The sequence below is a fragment of the Saccopteryx bilineata genome, chromosome 11 (genome assembly GCF_036850765.1).
Source record: "Saccopteryx bilineata isolate mSacBil1 chromosome 11, mSacBil1_pri_phased_curated, whole genome shotgun sequence".
Taxonomy (NCBI): Eukaryota; Metazoa; Chordata; class Mammalia; order Chiroptera; family Emballonuridae; genus Saccopteryx; species Saccopteryx bilineata.
The window spans coordinates 51,292,907-51,312,720 of record NC_089500.1 but is presented as its reverse complement, the minus strand read 5'-3'; the positions used below and the strand labels follow the sequence as shown (position 1 = coordinate 51,312,720).

Below are 19,814 nucleotides of genomic sequence, written 5' to 3'. Positions count from 1 at the left end.
AAATGTTTTCTCAGATACATTTTATATTTATAATTTAGTAGTTTAAACATCTGACTTAGAAGTGTGAAAAAAAGGTTAATTAGTTTTTATTGAATAATATGTACATAAAAGTTCTGAAGAACACTGTCCCATATATGTGAAAAAAATCAGTTTAACCATGAAAATCTAAATTATATAAAATTGAAAATATGAAAATAGGACTATCCCCACCTACCATTTAACTTTTCATTATATTCCATCTGAGTCAGCATAATCTTTATTTCAAAATAGCATTTTTATTATATAAAAATGTAAAAATCCAGCAAAACCAGAAATACCAAATATATTTTCCTGGGCTTTCACATTTGTTGATTTTATTCGCAAACTCTTTTCAACACAATTTACAGCCTCATCCCCATCTGCAGTCTGATTATACAAGTGCTAAGTGGCAGAAAATTCTAGAATAAATACATCAAAAAAAGAGAGGCAAAGCTGTGAATCTAAGTGGCATGCAACAGGTCTATGGGATGGGGAAGGTGTCAGGGAAACAAAACAGAGGAAGACAAAGTAACTGGAAGGTTTTAGCTCAAGTTCTCTCAGTCATCTTTGTCTTTTGCTCCATGTTTAAGGATGCGCGTGAACTCAATGTAATTGAAATTTCCCTTTTTGTCAATAGGTGCTTCTCTGTACAGCTCATCCACTTCCTCGTCTGTAAACCGATCTCCCATGGTTGTCAGCAGCTCTCTCAGGTAATCCTCCTGAATGGTGCCTGGAAGACACAGAAAGGAGGGAGTCACCAATACTTCCTGGTCAACCTTACAAACTATTTAATGGTCCATCTTACAAACTATTTCAGAATATCTATATATATGAACAAAATAAATTAGTGAACTGAGACAATATGTAACTATTATTATATTTTCTATTGTTTTCCCATTACTTTTAGAGTTCTTTACAGTAGATTAAATTATTTGTAAAGCTCAGTTAACAAATTATACGCTTATAAAATTTATTTGAAGCAAGTGTTTTCTAGAGGAGAAAAAAAATCCTGTATTTCAGAAATAAAAAGGGAAAAAGGGGCAGCTACCCAGAAAATGCCCTAGTGTGCATGAAGGATGCTGCAGCTTTGACAGGCAGAAACGGGGACAGGAAGAGGGCACAAGATACATCTGAGGAGGTGATGTGGGTGGCTGAGATAATGCAGGGTTAATGCAGAAGACAAAAATAAGAGAAGGAAGGCGAGTAGCTAGGCTTTACATATTTTAAAATGAGAAGAAAAAGAAACCTCTAACATTTTAATTACCCAAGTTTGTTAACTACAGTCATGTGCTGCTTAACGAAGGGGATACATTTCTGAGAATCGCATCGTTAGGAGATTTCGTTGTTGTGTGAACAGCAGAGTGTAGCATCACAAACTTGGATGGCATAGCCTACTATACACCTACCTATAGGTATAGCCTAAGCCTGTAGAAAACAACATGAAATTAGGCCCTGGCCGGTTGGCTCAGTGGTAGAGCATTGGCCTGGCGTGCAGGAGTTCCAGGTTCGATTCCCAGCCAGGGCACACAGGAGAGGTGCCCATCTGCTTCTCCACCCCTCCTCCTCTCCTTCCTCTCTGTCTCTCTCTTCCCCTCCCGCAGCCAAGGCTCCATTGGAGCAAGGTTTGCCCGGGCGCTGAGGATGGCTCTGTAGCCTCTGTCTCAGGCACTAGAATGGCTTGGATTGCGGCAGAGCATTGCCCCCTGGTGGGCATGCTGGGTGGATCCCAGTCAGGCGCTGCGGGAGTCTGTCTGACTGCCTCCCCGTTTCTGGCTTCGGAAAGATATATAAAAAAAAGAATACAACATGAAATTAACCCTCTGAGTAGTACGAACGTTCATGTACGTCCTCACTCAAAAGGTTAACAAAAAACTCACTACTGAAAGGGTTAAATCAAACACAAAAGAAATGATGCAAAGAAAGGCTGTAAACAACAGATGTATGAGGGCTGTTACCAGTATATCACAAAGACTGTTTTACAGCAAACTTTTGAAGTGTAAAGAGTACACTCTAAAATTAAAAGTACAGTATAGTAAATACATAAGGTAGTAATATGGTCATTCATTACCAGTGTGCTGTACTGGACATAATTAATTGTGTGTGCTGTATGACTGGCGGTGTAATAGGTCTGTTTATACCAGTCTCACCAAAAACTGTGCTTAATGCATGTGCTACAATGTTGTGGTGGCTATGATACCACTATGGCATTGGAATTTTTCAGCTCTACTAAATCTTGTGGGAAAACCACTGTATATGCTATCTGTCCTTGACCAAAATGGTAAATGGTATTATGCAGAGCATGACTGTATACTTTCTGATGCAATTTATAGTCTCTTGAAGAAGTAGCTTTCATTGTTTAAGAAATCCTGTTTAACAGACAATTGTCTTTGACTTTCAGGAAGCTCAGATCCAAATTCAAAGATCAACACCACAAACTGTGTCGCTTTATGACCTGACCTACATACCCTGTGTCCTAGCCGTTCTCAGTTATACCTTCCTCTAAATGAGTTTTCCTCTATTCATCAATCATTTTCATTTCCTAAAAACTGTTTCGGCCCTGGCCGGTTGGCTCAGCGGTAGAGCGTCGGCCTGGCGTGCGGAGGACCCGGGTTCGATTCCCAGTCAGGGCACATAGGAGAAGCGCCCATTTGCTTCTCCACCCCCCCCCTTCCTCTCTGTCTCTCTTCCCCTCTCGCAGCCAAGGTTCCATTGGAGCAAAAGATGGCCCGGGCGCTGGGGATGGCTCCTTGGCCTCTGCCCCAGGCGCTAGAGTGGCTCTGGTCGTGGCAGAGCGATGCCCCGGAGGGGCAGAGCATCGCCCCTGGGCAGAGCGTCGCCCCTGGTGGGCGTGCCGGGTGGATCCCGGTCGGGCGCATGCAGGAGTCTGTCTGACTGTCTCTCCCCGTTTCCAGCTTCAGAAAAATACAAAAAAAACAAACAAAACAAAACAAAACAAAAAAAAACTGTTTCATACAGTCTGGAATAAGGACATACACAAAGAGCACCCACCAGTTGCTTCTTCATCAAAGCAAGCAAAAGCATTTCTGATGACATCTTCTGGATCTGTGCCATTTAACTTCTCACCAAACATTGTGAGGAACATGGTGAAATTTATGGGCCCTGGCGCCTCATTCATCATGGCGTCAAGGTATGCATCTGTTGGATTCTTCCCTATAAAAGTTCACATTTTAACATTTAAGAACAAAGAACTAATTTCAACAAATAATTATTTTGTTAATCTCCCCAACATATACATTTTTAAAAGGTACATCATACTCACATGAAACTAATTTTTCAATTAATCCCATTAACATTTTTTAAAGATAATTTTTGACATCATAAAATAATCTGATATACCATTACAAAAATTCATCTATAAAAATGGGCTTAGGTTAAATGTTCATTTATTGATACTTTCTGTAACTTTTCCTTCACTATTTTAAACAAAACTAAACAAACACCTGAAACTGTGCTCTAGGCAATGCAATATTACATCTTAAATGTTGATAATATTAAAGGTCCATCAGGGCATTTCAACATCATTTAAAAAATCAAAATATGCACACTTCCAATTGTGGTACAGATTCCCATGAATTGATATGCTTTAAAAATTTTAGTTCTGAGTTGGTCATTTAAGATAAAACTATTAGGTTGGCGTTGAATTAGAACATTTTGAACAATGTCATACACTATTCAGTTGCAAGACATACTGACAAATGCTATTGATTCATGTCATTAAACTGCATCTTGTTGAATGCAGTACTGTTCATAATGGGAATCTTAATCTCAGTTCCATGTAAGAACCCTTCTGCCTCTTCTAGTATAGTGACAAGGAAACTACCCTGACCTTTCCCTTAAAGTTGGAAGAAATTCCCCTGGATGGCCAGACATGGTAGAAGTAACAATGGGCTTCTCTCTGTCTAGGCATTTGTGAGGCCCCAAAGTATAGGAAAAGCAACAATGAATGAGGGGTCTGGAATAGTGGGTTTGAATCCCAATTCTGACACTGGCTGGGTGACCCTGGAATGAGGCGGCAGGTATCTATACTTTTCTCATCTGTAAAATGGGCTGATTAAATTTGGCATCTAAAGGGTCCCTTCCAACGATGTTTGTATGATTCTCCATGAAAAGAACATCTATAATTTAGATATTTGTATCTACGGAAACACCTCAATATTACACCAGCTAAGTGCTAATGATGGTCAAATCTATGATTATGATTCATATGCAAAGTTCTAATCCTGGGAACTTGAGTGACACATAAATGCCAAGTTGGCATCTATATTACTGCCTTACAATCCTCACTCATACCTACTCAACATAAAAATACAAAAACTAGCCCAAAATTAATCTCAAGATTTAGTAAATAAATAAAAGTAGCTAAAAAGATGAATTTTTCTACCTTCAGATTTAACACACATCTTTTGCAGCAACTTTTTTGTGGAAAAAGTGTAACGTAAAGTGTCCAGAAAACATGAGGACAAAAGAGACACAGGGACTCAAACTGGATTAGGTTAAATACCTATGGACTCATTCAAGGCATCCAACAGAATTTGCTGATTTGAAAGGAAAATACATGTCTTAAAAGACATGGGGTTCCTCCAAATAGAGGGCCCCAAAGTCAGCCTCTTACTCCACTGTCACTCATAAATTAACTGAGCATCTACTACAATCGTGGCACAGGCTTGAGTGTTCAATCTCTGTAATATAACTCAGTCTATCCATTTTTAGCAGTAGGCTTCTTCAGTAGTAGCTTCTCCTTCACCTGCCCAGAGTGTATAGTTAGTTAGTAATTCTGAGTGGAAAAACACTGGGATCCAACATACTGCAAGTCAACCAATTAGAACAGTATTCTACTCTCACACTAAAGAAAGGAAATGCCACAAAATGTTAACAGTTGGTGTGTCTAAATAAAGGATGTAAGCATGTTCATCATTATTCTGTTCAATTTTTTGTAGGCTTAAAAAATTTCAAAATAATAGGAGAAAATTTTGAAATAAAACAGGAATAAATCATGTTGTAGTTACTAAAACATAATAACAACAACCTCTTTCTCTTTGGTTTCTGGCTAAGTCAAGTGTGAGAACACACCAGAGTGCACAGCCTAACTGGAGGCTTCCCCAACTGGCACCCCCTTCCGTGCCCAGTCATTCTGGTCTGGCACTAGGTCTGCCATTCCTTGCTCCACATATAAAATCAGTGCGACTCAGTGCAAAACACAGAAGACCTTCCGTGCCTTTCTTAAGGTCAAAACACACAAAACAAAATCATGGAAGGAATAATAAAATAATGCCCATGATAACCAAAATAACAAAGGGCAGCTTATGTTTGTTTTAAATCTTTTCATTTTCTTTTCTCTAGTTATAATATCTATAACCTGTCAACTTTTATTATGAACTATGCCATATTATTAGTTATACATTTTATTTTAAATTCTGGTATTTTGCTACCTAGCCATGCCCTGACTTTTCACCTGTAGACCTATCTTGTTTCGCTGAGAGGAACTAAAGCCTGCCTGGCCAAGGACCTGCCAGGTCCCCACCCTATGGTTTATACTCTTCTGGCCAACCCTCAATATGGCACCTCCCACCCAGGCATCTCTTAGTAGGCTTTGGAGACAGGACAGGAATATTTAAACATTACAAATAAAATAACTCAATGAACGCTGAATTATTTGGGGGAAGCAGGCATATTGAGAAAATAAGTCTACCTAGAGAAGCAAGCATATCATGCAAATCTTCTTTGTCAATGAAACCATCTCTGTTCTGATCAATCATGTTGAAGGCCTCTTTAAACTCCTGAATCTGTGACTGGTCAAACATGGCGAACACATTGGATGTTGCGCGCTGGGGGCGCTTCTTAGTGGTCTTGGTCTTTGCCTTTTTGCTCGACATGGTGGCTGTTTAATTCTAGAGTTAAAAAGAAAAAAAACATAAAGTAAAAAAGAATGAATAAAACATAAAGCAAAAAAATAACTCATAATACCTAAAGTTAGTAAGTAAAAATACCTTCATATAGAATTGAGTAGTAACAAATACATATTTAAACTTTATTTCCAATGTAACAATTAAATGGCTAAAAAAAAGCGGTTTTGAAAAAAGGTAAGAAACAAAAATTATTGATGTAGTTTCCCCGGAAGTTTCGTTAAACCCATATTTATTAAGTGGGAATTAATTTTAAAATACGCAACAATACCTAGTATTTACTGAGTGCTTACTTACTATGTGCGAGCAGTTATGGAGGCATGGGCTCTCCTAAAGAGCAAGTCTCCAAAGTTGATCTCTCACTTCTATAAGGACTGTCCCATTTTTCCTCACAACAATCCCATGCAACAGGTAGTCTTTTTATCTCCATTTTATCACCAATGTTGCATAACCTCTCTGAGCCTGTTTTTCAAAACAGTCTGAAAACCAGGGAAGCTCATTCAATCCTGTTTTATAGCAAAACTGTCTACTTCAATGCCAGAAAGAATTAAATGAGATAACATACGCAAGAGACAAGTACAGTCACTGGATAGTACATTTTAAAAGGCTCTCATCTTAAAAAAAATAAATCACAAAAATCTATCCTTTAATCTTGTATTCCTTCTTGTTACCTTTTCATTTCCCATTTCCCTTGACAAAACTTTTAAGATTATCAGCCTAATACTCAACTGTCTCCATTTACTCACCTTGCCAATCACTCCTCAATTCTCTGTAATACAGCTTTGGTAGTAGCCTCCAATACTCTATTTAAAGCCACCAATAATTAATTATCATTTTAGAGGAGAGAGACAGAGAGAGAGAGAGAGAGAGAGAGAGAAGTGGGGGAGGAGCAGAAAGCATCAACTCCCATATGTGCCTTGAGCGGGCAAGCCCAGGGTTTCGAACCAGCGACCTCAGCAGTCCAGGTCGATGCTTTATCCACTGTGCCACCACAGGTCAGGCAAAGCCACCAATAATTTAAATGTCAAACAGAATAAACACTTTTCATTCTGTTCTTTATTTGTAGTTTTAAATAATATAAATTCCTAAAACACAAAAATACTATCAGCTTTGGAGTTACAAAGTCCTCAGGTTGAATATTAGCTCCACCAATACTAGCTACATATAATCTCAGGACACCAGAGTAATTTTTTGATACAATGTCTTATTCAATCTTTACAACTTCCCTAAGAGGTAGTTACTACCTAGATAAAAAAATAAATTAATTAATTAATGACCCTTGTGCAGTAATCTTGTCCAAAGAGAAGTCTGGCCTTTATCCTTGGTTCCTGGGAAGTAATCTCTAAACCCTTGGAATGTCATGCCTGATATCTGGGTCTTGAGTCACACCAGATTTCTAACGAAGTGATTTACCAAAAGGGCTGTGGGTCAGGTGTTATCAGTTGACCTCTTAGAGAGACTGAAGACTAAGTTCAGCTATGCAGTAGTCAACAGTATCTACGTGACAAAGCTCCAATAAAAACTACGGCCATCAATGGTCATGTGAGCTTCCCTGGTTGCTTATATTCCATGCATACTGTCATACCTTGTTAGGAAGAGTCAACACAGCCCATGAGAGAGGACAATTGGAAGCTCTGCGTTTAGAAAACTCCTGGACTCTGTACCATGCATCTCTTCCCTAGGCTGATTTTACAAATATTGATCAACTTACAACCTATGCAACTTACGACCATTCGACTTTACGACCACAATCGCTAGCCACGACTGCTCCGCGTCTGGTAGTGCAAGTGTTGCCCAGTTGGGCATACAACAGTGAGGACCAGCTAACGGCAGCACTACCATCTCTGCGTGCACCATTTCAACTGTTATCCCAGACTCGGCACAGCAATTTGTGTTTTGTGTCTTGGATATTTTTCATCAAACCCCTCCCAAGATGTCTACCAAGAGGAAACTCTTTGCAAATATGAAACCAGTTGTACTGGTAATGCAGTGTTTTACTTAAACCGGACGAATGTAAAAATAAGAAACAAAATGGTGTAGAGATGATACAAATGGCATAAAATGAACAAAGAAAATTATGATATATAATAATGAAAGAAAATTATGATAAAATATGACTTAAAGATTTTTAACTTCATTTCACAGTACTATACATATAGCCTACTCAACTTATGACTGGTCTGTTGGAACCAATCGTGGTCTTAAGTCGAGCACCAGCTGTATTTTATTTTTTAATCTATGTATTAATTTTTTTAGAGAGAGGGAAAGGGAGAGACAAACAGGCACATCAATCTGTTCCTCTATGTTCAGAGATTGAACCCACAACCTTTTCATACTGGGACAACACTCTAACCGACAGAGCTATCCATTCTCTTGGCGGATTTTAATCTGAATCCTTTAATCATGCCAAACCACAACATTTAACAGTTTTCAGTGAGTTCTGTGAATCTTTGCAAATTGAACCTGAGTGTCATCCTGGAAACCCGAACTTGCCATTGGTGTCAGAAATAATGGGTTTGAGGACTGTTCTGACTAACCCCCCCCTCCCCCCCAGAGTATGAAAAGCAGATGACTAGCTGGGGCAGTAGGTGAGCAAGGGAATTTTGTATTTGGGTCTCTGGGACTTCTAGTCTTGGACTTTTACTGTACATTGTTTCCTTCTCTTTCTTCAATCTAAAAAATACCCCACTGTGTGTTTTGAAACTTGGTTTAGTGGTGTAATTTTGTACAGAGAAAATATACGCTCAATGTAGTAACACCATTATTTCTTAAAAAAAAAAAAGTTTATTTTTTTCTCTGTACTTCATTTAAAGACTGACCATTTATATATGCATATGGCACCTATAAAACTATACATATAGACACATAAAATTTAAAAAGTGAGGCAAAGTTGTAGCAAAACGATTAATCTGAACAGAATTCCGGCCCCCAAAGTAACCAGCATCCTTGGTCTCCTTACCTACTGAGAGGTAAGTATCTTGGCTTTCTCCACTTCCTCACTTCCCACTCACCTTCAGCCCACCGCAATCTGGCTTTCTTTCCTCCACTGCAACTGCTTTCAAACCGCCAATCCAGCCTACATCTCCTTGGAACACTTTGCATTATTTGTCACCATTTTATCCCTCTTTCCTTCAGAGCCCCCAAACTCTTCATCTTAGTGAACAGTCACAACAGAAATGAACTGTCCCAAATGGAAAGAAAACACAAGGTTCCCAATCTTAAAGACCTTACACTCAAATGAGGAAGCCTCTTAAACATTACATTGGAAAGAGAAACTTATGTATAATGCTGTGTTTGACTTGGTGACATCCACATTCTTTTCTCTTCAGATCTACTTCTATGATTGATTCTCTTCCATTTTCTTATTAAGCCTTTATCTCCTCCATTCACTTATATTAAATTAAATATTCATGTTTCCCAGTATTCTAGCAGTTGTGACTTGGCTTTGCTTGGATGATCTCACTGACTTTTGCTCTTCTGACAGCACCTACGTCTTCTAAGTCTGTTATTTCCAGGCCTGATCTCTTCTTGAGCTGCAGACTCACTATCCAATTGCTTGTGAAAGGCATCCATTTGAATATCCCACAGTCACTCATAATCAACATGCTGAAGACTGAATTATCTTGTCTTCAGTTTGACTAGAGCAGGCGTGGCCAACAGTTTTTACCCCTGGGCCAGATGAAAAAGAAAACTTCTTTCATGGGCCGGACGAAATATTAAAATTAAAAAATGTTCAATACAAAAATGATTCGTTTAAGTAAACAAATTTTATGTAATTTGTTTATGAATGTGAGTGAAAAAAATTAATATACAATATTATTTTAATAAAAATATAATTATACCATATAAATATCCAAACTATCGCAATCAATCGAAACAATATTTAATTAATAGGATGAGCTTGAAGGGGTTATATCGCAAATAAAACAATTATTTCATTTTACAAACAGCCTGGACAGGTTTTCAGTTATCAACTGCAGCTACTGTCTATGCTACAATGCCACTTGATTCAGCACACTTGACCACAAAAATAATGAATTGTTTGACCTTGGGTGCGCACTGGCAAACTCCGCCTAAAAGAATGTGGGTTTCACATCGCCACTAAACGTCGAACAGTTCATATCAAGTACAGACGAGTACAAAAGTTGTAAATCTTTATAATGGAATTATTTTAAAAGTAAAGAAGTGCCTGACCTGTGTGGTGCAGTGGGATCAAGCGTCGACCTGGAAATGCTGAGGTCGCCGGTTCGAAACCCTGGGCTTGCCTGGTCAAGGCACATATGGGAGTTGATGCTTCCAGCTCCTCCCCCCCCCCTCTCTGTCTCTTCTCTCTCTCTTTCCCTCTCCTCTCTAAAAAAAAAAAAGAAAAAAAAAAAAGAAAAAAAAAGTAAAGAAGTATTGTGAATCCATTTGAACAATTATTGGAAGTTAACCCTAGATTAGTAACACGTGGATTTTCCGCGTATCATTATCTTCTTAAATATCTCGATTTCCAATAATCAAAGATGCTCCCACGTCTGAGTAGCTGAGATTTTAAAGTAGCAGAGATTATTAAAAATTTAATAGTGGCCGCATAAACTCATTATGCAGGCTGGATCCAGCCTGCGGGCCGGGCCGTATGTTGGCCATGCCTGGACTAGAGTATGGAAGTTTCTCATCCTGTTTTCTCTCAGTCAATAGCACCATCAACCAAAGAAGAAGCCTAGAGGTCATCCTGACTCATCCCTATCCCTGACAAATAAAGGCCTGCCTCTTAAACACTTCTCAGATTTGCTCCTTTTCCTCATTCCTCAGCCGGGTCCTCATCATCTCTTTGTGTATTTTTATAGCTAACTAACCAATATCCTTGCGTCTTACTCCCCTCTAAACTACCCTTTATATCGCAGCCAGAGGTGTCTAAAACATGAATATGACATTACCATTCTCCTTTTTAAATTTTTTAGGCGCTCTACTGCTTCATAGGGCCACGTTTAAGTTCTTAAGCATGGTGCACAAGGCCCTCCTTTGCCTCTTCTAGAATGACATTTCTAACCCTTCTCTGCTTTCCTTCAGCAACACCAAACTGCCTGGATGTGCCCAAGGCACCATGCAGCTTCTTACCTTGTGTACTGTATTTTTGTTCTTGCTATTTTTCTAGCCCAAAATGCTTTAGGACCAGAGAGAATTAAAGGTGTACTCAATGTATGGCTACTATCATTTAATACTGCATTAAATTTAACAGGCCTGCTTTACAAATGAAGAAACTGAAGGTCAAAGATACTAAATAACCTGCCCAAGATCACCTAGTGGCAGAACTAGGAATTGAACCCCTTCTAATTCAAGGTTATTTTTTACCTGTATATTTTCTTTGTATTAAATGTTCTAATATTTTGCGTTTACTACAACTAAAAAAACCCCAAAAACAAACAAAAAAAACTTTCAATACTGTCAATATGACCCTACACTGATTTCTGAGCAGCTACTTTCCATTAAACTCAAATCCTAGACAAACTGAGTTTTCAAATAAATTCGAACTATATGGGGAAACCAATGTACAGAATACAACTGCACTGTGCAATGGTAAGAGAATAAAATAATAATGCCACTCCCTGCAATTGTGCAAGGCAGCAGCTCTAGTCTGGGTCTGATCAGGGGGCAGTACATGGTCTTGGTTTGTCATGATAAAGGCATGAAATTTTTACCGAGGACTGTCAAATTATGTTTAATCTATAAATGTTAAAGAAAAAAAAACCAAGGCCCTGGCCAGTTGGCTCAGCAGTAGAGCGTCAGCCTGGCGTGCAGGAGTCCCGGGTTCGATTCCCAGCCAGGGCACACAGGAGAGGCGCCCATTTGATTCTCCACCCCTCCCCCTCTCCTTCCTCTCTGTCTCTCTCTTCCCCTCCCGCAGCGAGGCTCCATTGGAGCAAAGATGGCCCAGGCGCTGGGGATGGCTCTGTGGCCTCTGCCTCAAGCGCTAGAATGGCTCTGGATGCAACAGAGCGATGCTCCAGAGGGGCAAAGCATCGCCCCCTGGTGGGCATGCTGGGTGGATCCCGGTCGGGCGCATGCGGGAGTCTGTCTGACTGCCTCCCCGTTTCCAGCTTCGGAAAAATGAAAAAAAAAGAAAAAGAAAAAAAAAACCCCGTAACCTTAGAGTTACAGAAAATATCCATCTATAACATAACACATAATATAATAAATAACTCTCAAGAGCAGGAAAAACTCAACTTTCTCGAAATTTTTAGTTATTCAAATATAAAATGAACCAAATGTCATATGTAGTGTTTACAGATGTTAGAAGAAGGGTAGGGATATCGGAAAACTGGTATTATAAGTGGCTGTGGTGTCAATATATTCAGATGATCATCTAAATATTTGCAAAATGACCTGTAATACTAATGGGCAAATCAAAACACAGGCACCATAATCACTACTAAGAAGAAACTGCTTGTGAACATCATTCAGCCTACATTGTATAGCTCTACTGGAAGCCTGGGAAACAGTCATGGGGCATACTGTCAGCTGCCTACGACTTCCTCAACATCCTTTGAGGCTTCTTCCTTTAAGTACTTTAAGTCAGCTAATTGCTGACCATATGGCAAATAAATATGGCTCTCACAGTAATCTTCTGGTTTTGATCTTAGCAACGCATTAAAATCACCCTGGAAGTTTTTTTTTGTGTTTTTTTTGTTTTTTTTTTTATATATATATTTTTAATTAAATTTAATGCAGTGACATTGATAAATCAGGGTACATACGTTGAGAGAAAATATCTCTAGATTATTTTGACATTTGATTGTGCTGTATACCCCTCCGGCAAAGTTAAATTGTCTTCTGTCACCTTCTATCTGGTTTTCTTTGTGCCCCTCCCCTCCCCTAACCCCTCTCTCCTTCTTCACCCCATCCCCCTCTCCCAACCCCCCGCCCCTGTTGCCATCACATTCTTGTTCATGTCTCTGAGTCTCATTTTTATGTCCCTTCTATGTATGGATTCATCTTAGTTTTTTTTCTGATTTACTTATTTCATTCCGTATAATGTTGTCAAGGTCCATTCATGTTATTGTAATTGATCCGATGTCATCATTTCTTATGGCTGAGTAGTATTCCATAGTATATATGTACCAAAGTTTTTTAATCCACTCGTCCTCTGACGGACACTTGGGCTGTTTCCAGATCTTCACTATTGTGAACAATGCTGCCACAAACATGCGGGTGCATTTCTCCTTTTCGAGCCGTTCTATGGTGTCCTTGGGGTATATTCCTAAAAGTGGGATAGCTGGGTCAAAAGGCAGTTCGATTTTCAGTTTTTTGAGGAATCTCCATACTGTTTTCCACAGTGGCTGCACCAGTCTGCATTCCCACCAGCAGTGCAGGAGGGTTCCCTTTTCTCCACATCCTCGCCAGCACTTATTCTGTGTTGTTTTGTTGATAAGCGCCATTCTGACTGGTGTAAGGTGATATCTCATTGTGGTTTTAATTTGCATTTCTCTAATGATTAGTGATGTTGAGCATTTTTTCATATGCCTATTGGCCATCTGTATGTCCTCTTTGGAGAAGTGTCTATTCATCTCTTTTGCCCATTTTTGGATTGGGTTGTTTGTCTTCCTGGTGTTGAGTTTTACAAGTTCTTTATAAATTTTGGTTCACCCTGGAAGTTTAAAAAATTAATGCTTAGATCCTACCTACTCTAGTCAAACTGAAGCTGAATGTATAAGGTCTACCGGAAAGTTCTGTCTGTTTCTATCACAACAAGTTTCGACACGTAAGCACGTTTATTTGGCGCATGTGTGCCTCTCTATTTTTTTTTTTTTTTTGTATTTTTCCGAAGCTGGAAACAGGGAGAGACAGTCAGACAGATTCCCGCGTGCGCCCGACTGGGATCCACCCGGCACGCCCACCAGGGGCGAAGCTCTGCCCACCAGGGGGCGATGCTCTGCCCCTCGGGGCATCGCTCTACTGCGACCAGAGCCACTCTAGCGCCTGGGGCAGAGGCCAAGGAGCCATCCCCAGCGCCCAGGCCATCCTAGCTCCAATGGAGCCTTGGCTGCGGGAGGGGAAGAGAGAGACAGAGAGGAAGGGGGGGGGGTGGAGAAGCAAATGGGCACCTCTCCTATGTGCCCTGGCCGGGAATCGAACCCGGGTCCCCCGCACGCCAGGCCGACACTCCACCGCTGAGCCAACCGGCCAGGGCCTGCCTCTCTATTTTTTATTACTTAATGTATACATACTGACGTAGCAAATTAACTAAAACAAAGTTGATTCACGTTAGTCTTATGTGTGAAGTGATAGTGTACCCATGGCTACTGATAAAGTTCATTTACGCCACTGTAATTTTTACAAATTTCAACAAGGAAGAAATGCTACAGAAGCATATAGAAATTTATTGAAAGTGTTTGGTGAAGGAATAATACTATCATTTGTTTTTGTCCTTAGAAATTTTTTTTGAAGGGCAGAAAATTCAAAAATGAAGAAGATATCAAACAAGCACTGGTTCAATTTTTCGCATCAAAATATAAAACGTTTTTCAAAAATGGGATATACAAATTGCCCTCACGCTGGCAAGAAATCATTAATAATAATGGCAATTATATTATTTAATAAAGTTTATTGACATTAAGAAAAATTTGGGCCCTGGCTGGTTGGCTCAGCGGTAGAGCGTCGGCCTGGTGTGTGGGGGACCCGGGTTTGATTCCCGGCCAGGGTACATAGGAGAAGTGCCCATTTGCTTCTCCACGCCCCCACGCCTCCTTCCTCTCTGTCTCTCTCTTCCCCTCCCGCAGCCAAGGCTCCATTGGAGCAAAGATGGCCCGGGCGCTGGGGATGGCTCCTTGGCCTCTGCCCCAGGCGCTAGAGTGGCTCTGGTCGGGCAGAGCGATGCCCCGGAGGGGCAGAGCGTCGCCCCTGGTGGGCGTGCCGGGTGGATCCCGGTGGGGCGCATGCGGGAGTCTGTCTGACTGTCTCTCCCCGTTTCCAGCTTCAGAAAAATACAAAAAAAAAAAAAAAGAAAAAAGAAAAATTTGTATTTTGTTTTATTCCAAAAACGGATAGAACTTTCCGGTAGACCTTATACTATGGGTGGGGCCCAGGAATCTGTATTTTAAAAAATGCACCAGGTGATTCCAATGTACTTTGAAGGCTGAGACCTACTGTGTTAACAACCACTTAGAAGGCACTGGTTGTTGGTGCATTTAGTTCCCTTTAGTTTTTAAAATTTAGAAATTACGGTTTAATGATAATGCTGTAGACTTGGATTCTAATTCCAGTTCTGTCATTCTCAAGTTGTATAACCTTTGGTAACTTTAGCTTTCCTGGTTCTCATTTTTTTCATCTATAAAATATGAGTTAGGTAGATTAGAAGTCACAAACTGGCAGTTACCAAACTGTATGCAATCTGTATCAAGGTTCATTTAGTACTCCCAGGGGGAACTTCTTAAAATTATTGTATTAGTTTAACAACATTTAAAATAACTGAATAGTTTACTTTAATAAAAACAAACTGCAGACACCTTGAGAAACTGTATGATAAGGAATCACTTGACCAGCAATCCCAAATTCCTGTAGATAATGAGGTGTTCAGGGAGCAATCCCCACTACTACCTTGGCCGTCCTGACACAACTAGCATTTGTTATTGCCTAAACCCTGAGTTGAGCTTGTTCCTTGGCTATGATGGTATCCAGGATCCAAAATGGCCTTCAACACTTCTCATGTCCTTGTGCAGTCCTTTCCAACAGTAAAAAGGGTTGACCTGTGAAACCATATGGGAGGTAAAATAATTTTCCTACTACTCTTCTGAGTTCTTGGCTGACACTGTAAACAGACAGATTAACAGAGAAAAAGAAAGAGAAGTTTATGAACATGTACACTCTACGTATATCTGGGAGATAACCAAGAAAAAAATGTTCTCAGAGGTGGCTTAGAACTCAGGCTTAAATGTCATTTTCAGCTGAAAACAAAAGAGGAAAGATATGTGAGGGGGGAAGGCTAGTTATAAAAGGCAACTAGGAAAAGCAAAGTAAACAAGGGTAAGGCCTGTCACGAAGATTTCTATCAGGGCCTTCTCCACTGATAAAAGTCTAAAGTTATTACGAGAGAGTCAACTTTGTCCTTCTTGGTAGAGAGGGGAGAAAGGATATCTTTATAAATTTATGTCCTGCTTTCAGGCAAATAATAAGAGGGCAGAAAGTTTCTCCTGTGCTCGTTTCTTCCAAATTGCCTTCAGCTCAAAATGATATTTATGTCAAAGTGGTGTATTTTGCGGTGCCATATTCTGCTACCCCTTCACAACCAATGGGATATTGCAAAAATAACAGCATGACTTTGTCTTAACAGATATTGTAGCTTCTGCCTTTGCTCTCTCTTAGATCACGATCTGGGGAAACCAGTACCAGGTCACAGGAGCAGTACACAGCCCTCAAGTAAAGCCCACACAGCAGGGAGCTGAAGCTTCCTGTCAACAGCCAGGATCAATGTGCCAGTCCTGTCAGTCAGCCATCTTGGAGGTTGATCTTGCAAACCCTGCTGACATCTGGGCTGTAACCTCTTGAGACCTGAGCCAAAACCACCCAGTTAAGCTGCTCTGGAATTCCTGACCCTCAGAAACGTTTACTGTTTTTTTAAGGTGCTAAGTTTTGGGGTAATTTGTTATATAACAATGAACACAAATAAATCACTGTGTTTCCTTGGTCTCTTTAATATTAAAATAGGGCAATGCCTTTATTTCAGAATTATAACCACAGAATTTTAAAAAATTCAAAGGAAAAAAATAAAGTAAAAAGAAAGTTCCAAGGAGCCACAGTCAAGTTTGCACTGAATAGGGAATTTTCTATTTCTGGTTAGAAAACTTCAATTCTTTCTACTCAATTTCTCTCCAAGTTCTGTGGGTTCCTCTTTCAACTACAACAGTCACTCCTTCTTCAATTTGTACCCCGTAAAACAGAGACGTTTCTTTAACACCTCATGAACTATATTATATAGTCTTGCTTGGGTGTAATTGTCGAGCACACACATGCACAGATGTTTTAGGGCTCCTTAGGTAGCTATCCTGTAGAGGCTTCTACAGACTCGTCACTGACTGATGGCCTACCAGAACGGGGTTTCTCCACCAAACTGCCGGTTTCCTTCAACTGCTTATCCCACCGAGTAATGTTATTCCTATGTGGTGGCGCTTCGTTATAAACACGCCGATATTCACGTTGCATTCTGGTCACGGATTTGAATTTAGCAAGCCACAGAACACATGAACTTTCCTCTGTACCATGGGTCCCCAAACTTTTTACACAGGGGGCCAGTTCACTGTCCCTCAGACCCTTGGAGGGCCAGACTATAAAAAAACTATGAACAAATCCCTATGCACACTGCACATATCTTATTTTAAAGTAAAAAAACAAAACAAAATGGGAACAAATACAATATTTAAAATAAATAACAAGTAAATTTAAATCAACAAACTGACCAGTATTTCAATGGGAAATATGGGCCTGCTTTTGACTAATGAGATGGTCAATGTGCTCCTCTCACTGACCACCAATGAAAGAGGTGCCCCTTCCAGAAGTGCGGTGGGGGCCGGATAAATGGCCTCAGGGGGCCACATGTTGGGGACCCCTGCTCTATACCGTTCACATCTCGACTGGCATAGCCATGGGCTGCTCCGCTCTATACACGGTGTTACGTCATCATCTGCGCATGCACACATGCTGCCATATCATCCTACAGAAACTGGGAGGGTTTTCCTTTTATTTGGTGCAGAATTCACATTTCTATCATCTTTTGTTGCTTTCCTGTGACTGGTCAAAAGTGCACCATGACTTTATGGACACACTGTACACATCCAGTTGGGAGTAATTAGCAATGCCACCACACTGCTCAAGTGTGAAATAAGGAATGAAGATTACAAAGTTGCTGGCAAAGAAAACCACTCCTAGATATCTGGCGTCTTTGAACCTTGGGAGAGAGGGGTAACCAGTTCCATTTCCGAGGTCCAAGTCCTCTTATCTTTCCTAACCCCTGCAACCAGACCTGGGGATCCTCATTCAAAAGTCACAGTTCATCTTGTCTTAATTCAGTCTCACCAAAGCACAAATCAATGTTGACTCAGTTATCATAGAATTTATTTCATCCAACGGAGCCTGAAGAAACAAAAAGCTGTGCACTTTGTTATGACATCCCAGGGGAACCTCATCCTTACAGAGCATCCCTCACGTGATCTTATGCCAATTATCCTGCCTCTCTTGGCTTATTTCCTCAATTATAAAATGAAAAATAATCTACAAGGTTCTCTTGCATTCTAAAAGGCTGTAATACTTTTCTTAGCAAAGGACCAATGCAATTAGTTTGGCAACAAAGGCTGCCAAACTAATCTTCTCTAAATACCCTTTCCTCATATTACTTCCTTGAAGTATCCAAAATGACCCCCTAATGCCCCTTACATAATCTGTTATTTCCCTCTCAAGTTCTCAAGACATCCTTCCTTCCTCCTCGTCGCTGCAGTTCTGCTCTGCTCAGGTTGGTCTTCCCACCGCCTCCCACGCCACACAGCCCCCCACCTTCGGCGTTCTGGGTCTTGTTACCGTCCACCGCGGATTCAACCAGGAACACTCAAGTCTCCCTTCCAGGGCTGACTCCAAGGCTTTCAATGAGGTTACAATTCATTTTTCAGGGAAACTTGGATTTTTATTTATCCTTTTCTTCAGTCAACACGAATGCACTAAATCTTTACAAGATGTAAGCTACAGGGAGACAATTCATTCCTACGGAAACCATTACACTACAGCGTATAAACCACGCACCCGGTGCCGTTTCTCTAATGATGTCCTTGGACACCACATCTAAGGCAAGCACCACGCACCAGGAGACTCCTAGGACCCCCAAACCACTGGTTCTAAGGCAAGTACCACGCACCAGGAGACTCCTAGGACCCCCAAACCACTGGTTCTAAGGCAAGTACCACGCACCAGGAGACTCCTAGGACCCCCAAACCACTGGTTCTAAGGCAAGTACCACGCACCAGGAGACTCCTAGGACCCCCAAACCACTGGTTCTAAGGCAAGCACCACGCACCAGGAGACTCCTAGGACCCCCAAACCACTGGTTCTAAGGCGAGCACCACGCACCAGGAGACTTCTGGGACCCGCAAACCACTGATTCTAAGGCAAGCACCACGCACCAGGAGACTCCTAGGACCCCCAAACCACTGATTCTAAGGCAAGCACCACGCACCAGGAGACTCCTAGGACCCCCAAACCACTGATTCTAAGGCAAGCACCACGCACCAGGAGACTCCTGGGACCCGCAAACCACTGATTCTAAGGCAAGCACCACGCACCAGGAGACTCCTGGGACCCGCAAACCACTGATTCTAAGGCAAGCACCACGCACCAGGAGACTCCTGGGACCCGCAAACCACCAAGGCCTGTGACGGTACAGAGCAGGGGTCCAGCACCCTAATCCACCGGCTGGGCCCGCGAGGGCAGGGCCAGGGGGCGGCCGGCGGCCCGAGACACCAGGTGTGTGAAGTCATCCCGGTGACGCAGGGCCGGAAGCCGGGCCACCGCTTCCAGCCGGGCCTTTCCCAGGCCGCTTCACCGCCCAGGGGCTTCCGTCCAGGGGAAGCCGGGCGGGCCGCGCGGCTGCTGGGCCCCCTCGCCCACCCGAGCGCTCCCCGCAGCCCCCGGCCCTCCCCTCCCCGGCCGGCGTGTGGCGGGAGGGGAGTAGGACCGGTGGGGCCTGAGGAGTGCGCGCCACTCACCGCCGCCGGACACCAGAACGCGGACTGCCCTGCAGGAGACGAGCGACTGCGACGAGCTCGGGGCTGGGAGCGACAGAGGCGGCGCCCAGCACTTCCTGCCTCGGGACGCGGGCCGGAAAGCGCACCGGAAGGCGCGGCGGGATCCACC

The 19,814-nt window shown here is 41.7% G+C and overlaps 1 protein-coding gene across 2 annotated transcripts; it reads right to left on the bottom strand.

Annotated features, from left to right (window-relative positions):
• Positions 1-255: 255 nt before the first annotated feature.
• Positions 256-19,814, bottom strand: LOC136315476 (myosin regulatory light chain 12B). 2 transcript variants are annotated; one of them, XM_066247102.1, is made up of 4 exons: positions 10,137-10,256; positions 5,729-5,927; positions 3,028-3,189; positions 256-748 (listed from the first exon to the last, which is right to left on the bottom strand). In XM_066247102.1, exons 2-4 carry the CDS (start codon positions 5,910-5,912, stop codon positions 576-578), a joined length of 519 nt encoding a protein of 172 aa, XP_066103199.1. In that variant the 5' UTR covers positions 5,913-5,927; positions 10,137-10,256; the 3' UTR covers positions 256-575. The 2 variants fall into 2 exon arrangements, with proteins under 2 accessions (XP_066103199.1, XP_066103198.1); XM_066247101.1 differs by lacking the exon at positions 10,137-10,256 and adding an exon at positions 19,667-19,814 and having other exon boundaries at positions 324-748.